The sequence below is a fragment of the Oryzias melastigma genome, linkage group LG6 (assembly GCF_002922805.2).
Source record: "Oryzias melastigma strain HK-1 linkage group LG6, ASM292280v2, whole genome shotgun sequence".
Classification (NCBI taxonomy): Eukaryota; Metazoa; Chordata; class Actinopteri; order Beloniformes; family Adrianichthyidae; genus Oryzias; species Oryzias melastigma.
Genome location: NC_050517.1, coordinates 20146827 through 20158313, shown reverse-complemented (window position 1 = coordinate 20158313; position 11487 = coordinate 20146827). Strand labels below are relative to the sequence as shown.

At 41.3% G+C, this 11487-nt stretch overlaps 1 protein-coding gene and 1 long non-coding RNA gene across 3 annotated transcripts; one reads left to right on the top strand and one right to left on the bottom strand.

The window, feature by feature from the left end:
* Positions 1–1285: 1285 nt before the first annotated feature.
* On the bottom strand, positions 1286–5895 carry nr2f2 (nuclear receptor subfamily 2, group F, member 2). 2 transcript variants are annotated; one of them, XM_024281609.2, is made up of 3 exons: positions 4519–5895; positions 3278–3823; positions 1286–1708 (listed from the first exon to the last, which is right to left on the bottom strand). In XM_024281609.2, the coding sequence occupies exons 1-3, from the start codon at positions 4967–4969 to the stop codon at positions 1434–1436; spliced, it is 1272 nt and encodes a 423-aa protein (XP_024137377.1). In that variant the 5' UTR covers positions 4970–5895; the 3' UTR covers positions 1286–1433. The 2 variants fall into 2 exon arrangements, with proteins under 2 accessions (XP_024137377.1, XP_024137378.1); XM_024281610.2 differs by having other exon boundaries at positions 1377–1708; positions 3278–3805; positions 4519–5894.
* An 853-nt stretch (positions 5896–6748) lies between these two features.
* On the top strand, positions 6749–11213 carry LOC112152197. The gene is made up of 3 exons (XR_002920250.2): positions 6749–8915; positions 9139–10658; positions 10702–11213. It is a non-coding gene; the product is annotated as an uncharacterized LOC112152197 (long non-coding RNA).
* Positions 11214–11487: the final 274 nt, after the last annotated feature.

Sequence of the window (11487 nt, the reverse complement as noted above, 5' to 3'; positions counted from 1 at the left end):
GTAAAATAGGTTAGTGACCTGTGGCCATGCATTCACAGTCTAAATATACATGGAAACAAAAACATTTGTAGTAATATGTATATACATTAAAAACATAACTTTCAGTGCTACTAGCTAAGTCTGCCACTCAATTTTGAAGACGTATTACCAAGGAAAAGAAATGGCAACCACAGATTTTTTTTTCTTAATCACATATACTTTGTATAAAGAAAAACTCGTTGAAATGTACTGACCTATATTTACAAGAATACTGCTTCTAATTAGGGTTTTTCAAGTGAAATACAAGACTGGAGTCTAATTGTGTGTCCCCCCCCCAAACCCACCCGCCCCGCAAAATAAATGTTGAAGTCCTACTTTAACAACGTTTTGATAAGAAATCACATTATGCTTGTCAGGCACTTAATGCTTGAAGTGGATAAAGGGTGACATTTCAGGGACACTTTAATAATACTGCTATTAAACTTCAAACTTTTATGACCCTTTGACCTCTCCGACTTTTTTAAAAATTTAGTTTTTAATCAACAGACGCTCTAAGCGCAGGTTGAACCACCTGAATCTGAACGTCTCGAACGAATTATCCAATTGAATCGTTTTTGTCAACCCAACAATCCAGGTGAGAATTCCAAATTTAATGTTAGCGGGGTCATAAACTCCAAAAACACCTCCTTTTTTTTTAACCCCTCCCCAGATGGAATTCTAAAATATAAGTGCGCTTGCAGCATTAAGCCTATTAGATCATGAGCCTATATTCTCCTATTGCTGTGGTTTTAATTCTTTTTAGAACTTTTTTTTTTAAAACATTATTTCACCTTTTTCAAAATAAAACATTGCCTTAAAAAATAACATCACCTGTACTACAGAAATCACATAGGCCGGTTTGTAACCAGAGAGAAGAAGAAAAAAAAAGGAAAAAAAAGTACAAAACACAGCTATACATAAACACAGGACACGTCATTTGAGAAAAGAAAGTGTACTTTTGTATTTTCCCTTTCTCTGTGTTATTTTTTTTTCTTTCATACCCAAATGTTCCATTTTTAAATGCACTTAATACTTAAAATTTCCTCACAAGGATCAACAAAATCCCTTTTTTTTGTATTTTTCTTATTTGTTTTTTTAGCTTGTTTTGTCCTTTTGTTATAAAAATGGATCAGAGCAGGCTGTGAACACTGGGAGCTTGTATTTGCCATTTTTGAAAAGTTCAAGATGTCTCAATTTTATTTCTTTTTTTTTCAGAGTTGGGGGGTGGGTGGGGGTGGGGGGATTCACAGTCATTTACGTCAATGTCTTTCTTCATGAAAGCCAGCCCCGTTTAACAGCCGGTTACTTTTTCTTTTTTTTTTGTCATTTCTTCCTTCCACAAAAGCAGCTATAATCATTGTTGTCTCGCAGCCCCCCCTCGCCCACCTCAGCCCCACCTTTTGTTTGTCCTTTTCTTACTGAATTGACATGTAAGGCCAGTTAAAACTGCTCCCCGAAAGCAACATATCCCTGATGAGAGTTTCAATTGGGGTTTTACCTACCAATCGGACGAAAAATAATTGTTCTATGACCGAGGAAGAGACTGTGCGGAGGGAAGGCAAGCGGAGTAACAACTTCCCAAACCGTGTTGGCTGGTTGGGATACTGGCTCCGGACATATTCCTCCAGGGCGCACTGGGACTTCTCTTGCAAACTTTCCACATGGGCCACATCTGAGAGGCCACAAGCATCTGAGAGGAGGGGGAAAGCAAATAAACATTAATAAAGTGTTTCTCTCAGCAGGAGTTTTTTTTCCCACTGTGGGGAATTACCACAGCGAAAATTGATAGACTGACAAATGTATAAAAATGTGTAATAATTGTTTTTTTAAGCGTTATAAGTCAACATTTTGAAAATATTTAAATGTTTTTATTTTCTATAGTAAAAATAAAAATGTAATGAATGCATCAAATATAGGAAAATAAATAATAAAAAACAAAGAATGAATTATCGTTTTATTTTTAATTAGAAACACAGTTTTAAATTAAAACACATTTTCAATATTATAAACTGAATTTATTTTTGCTATATAAGACATTAAAAAAATAATAATGAAGTGTATTCATGTTTTTTCAGACCGGCCTTTCTTTCTTTCTTTCTTTCTCAGCGCGGGAGGGACAGGAGGGGGCGGGAGAGGGGGGAGGAAGGAGACAGGGGAGACCTACTGACCTTTAGTGAGCTGAGATTTTAGCACTAAAAAAAAATGGGCCTACGGAGGTGCTGTCACACTGCAACATCAGCCTCTCTGAAACATTTATCTGCTGCGTAAAAAACGCGCAAAACAAATTCAGTTTGGAGAAGTTTACGCATGAGGCGAACCGCCAAACAAGCAATGTTCAACGTCCACTATCAAGCCTGTGGGATTCAGTCAGGTGTGGAAGAAACCCAGCAAGCCAAATGAAAGTCTAACATAACAGTAAATTATTTATTTTATTAAATGAGGACGCGCGTTATGGATAAAAATCCACTTTTATTCTAATTTTTTGGTATAATTTTCTCCCTTTAAGGGTGCTGTCTATGCAGAGAAACAGCTGAGAGGTTTGGGTCATGACCCAGTCCTGCAGCGCGTCCAGAGGCGCCTATTTCTGCAAATACAAATTAAAGCCGCTCTCCTTTCCCACAAACACACACATTATCCACAACCTCCCTTCCTTGCGCAGGATCACACACACCACACTGCTCGACATTGACATATTTGCAGTCACAGTGAGCGCGTGGCTTTTTGCCTCACGTGTGTGCCCCGGAATGACAAGAGAGCGTCAAAACCTGCGCTTTGCTTTAACCGTGCGCAAATGGGACATTAGGCTTGTCTTTTTTTTTTCCTCCCGGCACCCCTCCCCCTCGCAGTCTGACATCATTTATATCTGTCATTCCTCACAAACTAGACGTGGGGTACACACACGCTGATAAATGGAAGGGGGGGTAGAAATTCATCTGCGGGTTATTTGATATTTTTATTCAGTCGTTGGAGTCTTATCTGGACTTTTCTTTTTTGCCTATAAATGTACGAGTTGTGTAATCTGTTCTGTGGTCATTTTTAATTAAAACGCCTCCTCATGTGGCCGTGGTGCGTTCATGCACCAGATAAATAAATTGATTAATCAATTTATTGTGAATTCTTGCAGCTTTTTGCGCACATTTGTTGGATGTTTATCTCCAACAGCCTCGAGCCTGCAAATATTTAGGTCAGCATTGATTCCCCCCTAATGTCAGTGTGCAGGTTAGTGACATTCACACCTCTGGGAGGCCAGGTTTCTTACCTGTGGTGAAGAGCACAATTGCCTTCAAGCAGCTATATTCAGCAGAGTCAACGTGCAAAGCTTTGAGCTTCTCCACTTGTTCTTGGAAGATCCTAATGTGGTCCATAAAGGCCACCACTCTGTCCGCGGACATGGGGGAGGCGTGAAGGCCAGCCGCCGCCAGGAGGGGAGCCACATGCAGGGGCATGGAGCACTGCGCGGCGTTGAGCACAAATAACTCACTCCACGTCAACCTCAGCAGAGCCACCTGGTCAGTGATCTGGAGGTCTGGAAAGAAGGGAATATTCCTGGCCCACTCCACGGCGCTGAAGAGCATCCTGGCTGCAAGTTCACAAATGTTCTCGATGCCCATGATGTTGTTGGGCTGCATGCACTGGCTGCCATAGCGGGACGTTGGGTAGGGCTCCGCTCTCAGCAGAAGAGAGATATATCCGGATAAGTAGGAATGGCAGTGGAGTGGGTCTCCATTTGTCAAGGCGAACTGGCCGTGGTGTGGCTGTGTGGGTGGCACCCGTCCCCTTTGCACGGCTGCAGTAAAAAGAGAAACTACAGATATTGAAGCCTGAATTCTACAAATCACTCAAATATTACAACATTGTTTGGTTTCTGCTTAAAGAAAACGCAAAGCAGAGAGGAAATTATCAGAATTACGCACACATTTCAGACTGAAAAATCACAATTATTGACAATAAAAGGACATTTTTGGGGTTATTCTTACGCACACCAGCACAAACAGGGCAGGAGACCTTACATGGATAACCTTTAACCTACTTAGCAGTTATTTTGGAGCAACAATTTGCATTATTTCCTCCTAATGTGCAGCATTTCAACCGGATATAAATCCAGAGAAGAAGAAGGAGGAGGAATCCTCCATTCATGTCTGTTAATTCGACAATCGGAGCGCAAATAAAAATAAAAATAATAATAATAATAAATATATTTATTATTATGATGATATTCTGCGTATTTATTTCGGGATTTCCCTAAATATTCTTTACTGTTTGGGATCGTAACGCGACGCTAGAAAAAGGCAGATCCGGTCAGCCCCGATTCAACCACAACAGAGCGGCTCCATTGCACGCTCCTGACGCACACCCTCGGAGGGAACAGTCGGGAGAGAACGGACTGGGGGAGGCGGGAGAGGAGAGGAGGAGGGGGATAGGGACACAATGAGCGTCTGGAAAGCACAAAAACACACACACACACGGATAGAAGGGAAAAACCAAAAAAAGTCCCAATACCTTCCCGTCTCATGCCGACTTTAAGGCATTTTTTGAGGCGGCAGTACTGACACTGATTGCGGTGGTGCTGGTCGATTGGACAATTCCGGTTGGCACGGCATGTGTAAGTGAGGTTCCGTCGTACGCTCCGTTTGAAGAAGCTCTTGCAGCCCTCGCAGGTGAACTGGCCGTAGTGCTTGCCGCTGGATTTGTCCCCGCACACCACGCACTCGATGTGCTGCGGCTGCTTCTCCGACTGCTGCGTCGTCTGGTTCGTCGGCGTGGGCTGCGTGTTGTTCGGGGGTCCCTGCACCGGAGTCTGGGGGGTCGGAGGGGCGACCTGGGAGCCTGTCAGATTCAGCTGGCCCGGCTGAGGGGTCGGCAGGGATAGTCCTCCTTGCGTTTGCGAGGAAAGGGTGCCTTGGGGGTCAGCCACATCGTCCTGTGAGCCTCTCCACACTACCATTGCCATATCTATCAGTCAACGGAGAGAAACTTTTTGTCTGCCGTTTTGGTGTCGCGGTGGATGAGGTTGTCAAAGGGGAAATGCGGCAAAAAAACTGGCTCTGTCAGGCGTGCGCACCGAACGTCAGCTCTCTCCGGCGCCGGATCCACCGTGGAGCTCCCGAAAATGCCGTGAAAGCTGGCGGAGACGAGGCACGTTTTCAGAACTGATGCGTTGGCGAGCTGAGTCGCTGCCTTGCGCTTAAAGGCCAAGTCCAGGGGCGCTTACAGTCAGCCATCCAGCACGGCAGGCAGCGAGGAACGGCGGGTTAAATATTAAAAAACAAAACAAAGCATCAGCCGAGGTAGCATGGACTGAGTGATGGAGCAGGCTGGCTGGTGAGACCACTCCCGCAGCAGCATGGAACAGTCGGCGCTGTAGCAGCTACTATGAAGTTCCAGCACAAATCTTGAAGGAAGGAAAAAAAAAACAGAAGAAAGGAAGAAAAAAAGGAACTGCGTCTTCTTCAGTTTTCTCCTTGCGCCAGAAAGCGCGCAGATGGATGAAGCCAATGTTTTCAGAGCTTGGAAGATATGAGGACAAACTCTTCTCCTCCACAGAAAAAATAAAAGAAAAAAACCCTCAAAAGATCGCAACCTACAAACCTCCTCCGTGCACTGAAAAATAATAGGAAAAGGAGTGCAGAATCAAAGTGATCAAATATGTTAAAAAGGCGGAGGTTAGGAAGTGATTTGCGATTGGTAGGAGCCGGGCTGGCAGAATGCTTTCTCTCTGATCAGCTCACTGAGCTCTCTATATAGTGAACTTTGACACGACTGCTGCAACTTAGCACACGTTACCATGGAGATCAGCTGCCATATAAGGAAGGAGAGTGTGTTTGACTGGTCAGAGCTCAAGGACCTCCCCCTGAACCCCATTGGCTAGTCGGCACTTGTGCTACTTGGTACCTTGCCAGAGCCAGCATGGAGGTCGAGAGGGCCGCTTGGTCCTAAAAGGAGACGTGTTCGGGGATGCATTTTTAGATCGCCCAGACAAATACAGAAAAGTCGACTGGATTATGAAGCAATACTATCTGCTTCATAAATCCTATAGCAAGAAGTTCATAATAAGCTCAAACATCCAGAACTATTTTTTGCTGATGATTTCAGAAAGTTAAGTGATCACAAAAACAAAAAAAGTACAATTTTTAGAGAATTTGTAAAAATAAATCTCATTTTCTTATTAGACTAATAAATACATAAGATGATTCGTGTTTCAAAGGAAAATTTAACAAAACTAAAAATAGTTTTGCATTTTTTTTCATTGCAGAGGTGCTTCAAATTGCAGCACGCCACATTCTTCACACTCTCACAAAATAGCTCCGTAAAAACAGTGAATAATAACCGACTTGCAAGCACATCCAGAAACACGTTCAACAAAATGCAACAATAATCAAGTAAAAGACACATTTTCAGCATTCAAAACTTTAAGTGGATAAAAGTTAGAAGTTCAAATACAACATGCAATTAAAATGTCACGTGGGGTCAAAGGCCAAGCTTCTCACATTCAAGAAAAAGCTTAAAAAGCGCACACACATACATGTTATAGCAGCTGAATTAAAGAGTTTACATCACAACTCTTTACCTTATTTTTATGTATTTATTTTAGCAACAAATATATATTTTAATTCTTGCAAATTCAATCCAACTGCTTTGCTTTCACCACAGCTGGAAGCTATCAGGCTCAAACAGCAGGTACAACTTCAGAGATAAACTTACAGCCTGGTCAGTCAGTCAGTCAGAGTGTTAGCCAGCAGAGAGGACCTGCAGCAGCAGCAGCTGCATGCATTGTCTCAGGATCTATTACAGTATATGGGCGCCCCCTAGCGCACGAATTTCACGCTTCCAACCCAGATTCAATTTACCGTCCGACGCGGAAACAGCTTCAGTCTCGTCTCTCTCATCGAGCAAACTAACGAGCAGCACTTAAAAATGATGTTTGTTTAAATTCTGTTTTACATGACTTGGACAGCAAAGCTTTGCGAGTTGCCAAAGTTGGATTTACTTTTTGCCTCTCCAGTCAGTCCCTGGGGCGCATTTAGAACAATCACGTCTTTGTTCTAAAACAAATTCGCCGATTATATTTGTCTGCATGACTATTTTGTCGCCTTTATTTACAGATCCCGCCAACAAGAGGAGTCTGTAAATAAGTTCGAGAGGATCCGACTCACCGAGGAGCAGCGTTTTTTTGAACCGAGAGGTAAGTATTTGGATTATTTGACATATTTAGCAACATTTTAATGCTTAGATTTAAATTAAAATTTAAAATAGTTTAAAAAAACGCACAGATTTTCAGTTAAATGTAATATTTTCTGCCGCGAAAGCGTCTAAAGCACATCAATGCGGTGCGTAAAAACGCGAACAAGTCCGGTTATATGTTTGTGCGTAAAACCCAACATTTAATTTATTAAACAAACAAATCAAAATAAATGCAAAATATTAATCCATAAAAATATTTAATAGGCAGGAGTCTGTATTCTTATAGCATACAAACCTACCAAATGCATATGATGCAGATTCGTCCGTAGCGGGATGCATCTTCTCTCTTATTCAGAATGTATGGAAACAGTGCTCAGATTGAAACAGGCAACGCTTCCTCTCCGACAGACGGGAGCAAACACAAAAAAAGAACGATGTTTATTTGGAAAACTGCAATGTCTGATGGTCAATGCAAAAAACTTTCTTTGCAGAGCCCGGAACAAACAAACAAACAAACAAACTGCTTCACGTCATGTGTTGATGAGCGAGCTATTGGAAATATGAGGCTTCGTCCGAGCAGAAAAGTCATTTGTCTGCGTCTAGGAAATGAGTGGCGGACTGGACTTTCTTTTTTTCTCTGCAGGCAAGCGTTCCCCCCCCGTGCGCCTTTTCTCTCCTACAGTAATGTGGCCAAAGCGCGCTCGTACGCCGCTGCTTTGTGTGAGCTATTGAGAGGGGAGGGAGGGGGGAGGAGCGGGAGGGGGCTGCAGTTAGGACGGACACCTGTCTTTTAGTGTGGCGATGTGGTAATATTAGAGTAGCAGGGAAAGGCGAGTGCTTTAAAGTGAGTTGGAAGAAAAATAATAACATTTTATTAAATAAAATATTTAAAATGTTACGGAAGCCTGTGAGGAAAATGTTATTCTTATTATTATTTTAGTAATTGCCCTTATTTTTGTCTGTAATATTGCGTTAATTAAGTTTTCCAATTAAGGATTCATATTAAACAATTAAAAATTAACCCAAACTTTTTAACACCCCCCTCCCCTCTATTAACGTTTCCAGCCCGTCTCAATCCTGTCATTTGTCCCCGACATTCCCAAAGTTTCCTCCTCTCCCTCTAAGCAGTGGATAAAAGCGCTTTTTACGCACAGCGAGCCCGCGCGCACACAACAATAAACGCTGCCCAACGGGACCAGGATCGATTAAGGGGAGACAAAGGATGTCGCCTGCACTAAATATTTACTGATCACACACAAATAGCCGACTCCTTAACGATTTCTCATGCTCCGGGCTGCGAGAAAAGGACTAAATCGCTTTATTATTGTTGGTAAAACAAAGCGCGCGCTCTGAGAGGCAGGAGTGGAGATGTGCTGATTGGAGTGATTGCGGTTAAATGAATCGATAGTGAGGCAGATAGTTTAGATTTACGGGTTTGCAGAGAAAAAAAATAAATAAACTTTCACTTCCATAAGTTAAATTTGCGCCCTCCCCGTGGCGTCTTAAACAGTTCATTTTCTAGGAAATTTGCCTCTTAAATGCTTAGAAAAAAAGAACTGCCCTCCCGATGACTCACCTCTATTATCACAATAAAATGTAGTGAAGAAATACATAAAATCTAATCTGCGTCTTCTCCAAATCCCCACATGCAGATATAGGATTCTGACCTGGAGGTCTTCAAGTTCCCGGCCTGATTAACCCTTTCAGGAGCAAAGGTTAACCTGCCTAATCAACTTCAAGAGTCTGATTGAATTAGAAATATGCAGATTTAGAATAAAAACTACTTAAAGGAAGGAAAAAAATGAGAATATTTTGTCCCCTTTTAGTTGATGTGATTTCAAAAATGATAAAAAGGATGATTTTTTTTTTCATTTTTAGCTTTCTATGTGCATCAAACCTCCTTTTCACGCACTAATAGTTTCTTCCTGCTTGATACAGATCACTCCATTGATGGCGACTGGACCCAATATGCCATGGCATTTTTATCTGCAACATTGCATAATAGCAATCAGCAGCCTTTAACACTCCAGCAAAGGTTGCCGCTCTTGTCTCTCCGTAGTTGTGCTTCATGGCGACGATGCCGTTGGCTGTGTGTTAAGGAAAAGAGTTTAAGTGTCTGCGTTTGTGTTTTGCTTCATTTACAGAACATCTTATGAAAAAAAAAAAGTGAGGTTTCAAAAGGTCAAGAGGCGGCAGAATTTCCATTTAATACATTCAAATGCAGAGATTTGTGCGCTGCCTACCTGCCTGCACGTCTGTCTGCCTCAAGGGCTGCTATCTAAAAAGGGAACGATTCCAGATAGATAACCATGCTCAATTTGCCAATGACAGATCATAATGCCAGTTTCAACAGATAGGAATCAATTTGTCTCAATGATCGCTCTGTAGGCTAACCGCCAGCAGTGTGCTCCTGATGTATATGGAAATGCTTATTGTTTAAATCATTGCTGGCGGCTCTGAAGTGATCAAAACTGCTGATAGGAAGATGAGTGGTGTAAACAGAGCCTTGTTTTGGCTGCTAAAGACTGCATCAATGGCGCATGCATGGCGATTACTTCAGGCAGCAGCATTGTAACAGCGGTGGCCACGGGGTCAATGGTTTAACTCTGAGGACTCGCTTGAAAAGTCTGTATGGAGGAATTGTGTGATAAGTGCTCTCTAACCCCCAGAAACTACCGCTGAAGCACCCTTCGGCGCAGCAGCTTAAATCCCATCTGTCCCGGTGGAGCAGCACGGTGACCATCAGTGCTAAACTGCGGTCGGACTGAGCACTTACGTGTCTCTTTGAGCCCCCTCTTTTCTCTTTAAAAAGAGGAGAGTGGGCCGTCGGCGCGCCACAGACTCCTTTTTTTTTCTTTTTTTTTATGTTCCTGAAGTGACAAAGTTGTGGAGATGACAAGAGAGAAAGCTGTGGCAGCATTCAGGTCTAAGCCAGACATGTGGCCCCACAGACCGCAGACAGAGGATTGGATTACTGTAATCTAAGGTGTAATGCGGTAGCACCAGGGGATATGTTAAATGTCCACAGAAGTATTTAGAAGTCGAACTTGAGCTTCAACCTTCTATTTAGCATTAAATTGAGCGGTTCATTTTCTTGAACCCCAATTCTAATCATACAACACATTAAATTAGATCTAATTTGACCCATTTGTTACATTAATCAGGTTTCATTTCAGTTTTTTGCGTGTTTGTACGTTCCCATAAAAAAGATTCCTGTAAATTAGCGTCTTATGAATTTGAATTACAGCTAAACTTAGAATTAACACTGCAGTGAATTTAAACTGTGTCTAATAAAGTTTTTACTTATTAGCCGTGTCTTCATTGCTTTTCTCTGTATACCCTAAAGTGAGGATTAATCTTTCAGGTTCATTTAAAAATTGTAAATCTCCATTTTATGATGAAAATTCCTTATCTCCTGGCATGTTGCTAAAATCTATAATGAGGAGCAGAACTTTAAGGTGTGTACCACTGCTGGAGAATATTTTGATCTAATATTCAAAGGATCTTTATTTGGCCTAATCCAACTAGTTATAGCATAAAAATATGTATTTGCAATGTGGTTACAGGTCAGATTTGATAGTCTGGGCTTTGTTGTCAGGACAAAGACGATTGTGAGAGTTTTACATCAAATCAAAGACGGTCACGCCCAAGACAGAGCACAATAAGAGGACGCTCCAACAATACCGAGAGAGAAATCTCAGCAGAAGGTCACTTCTTTATTAGCAATAAAACGTTATTTACATTTTTCTGAACGCATCTTGTTGTGTTGGAACTATTTGAGGTTGTTCAGCTCTATTTCACTTATAGACTGATAAAAGGGAAATGAAGGAAGATGCAAATTGAGTTTTTTTTTCCACTTTTTTCCACTGAATAAATCTGTTTTGGATGTGATCTCAAAGGGAAAATTCTTTTTTAAAGGTAAAAAAATGACAAGAGTTCAAACAATTTATGCTGATAAAAAGAGAATTTCTTTTCCAACATTTAGGAATTATGAAGGAATTATGATAATTTTGCTAAGAATCTCAAATTAATCATGATAAATATTTTTTCTCTTATTTTTTTAGTATTTTTTGCACATCTGTTAAACATCTTAATCCACATTCTTTTATTTTAACAATTCACAGAATTGTTATAATAAGCAGTTTTTATGCATGATTAAATCAAATACTTGAATTGTATTTTTAGTGTCTAATAAGATATTGATTTATTTTCAGGTGTTTTACAATTTAGGAGGATTGCATGAATATTCCAATACTTGATGTGAACTATTACGACTGTTCTCTGTGG

Excerpts from the sequence above, each read along its gene's own strand:
- nr2f2 (XM_024281609.2), bottom strand. The coding sequence starts at position 4,969 with ATGGCAATGGTAGTGTGGAGAGGCTCACAGGACGATGTGGCTGACCCC. Across the intron at positions 3,824-4,518 it reads AGTCGGCATGAGACGGGAAG|TTTCTCTTTTTACTGCAGCC; the intron begins GTATTGGGACTT and ends CAATATCTGTAG. Across the intron at positions 1,709-3,277 it reads AATTGTGCTCTTCACCACAG|ATGCTTGTGGCCTCTCAGAT; the intron begins GTAAGAAACCTG and ends CCCTCCTCTCAG.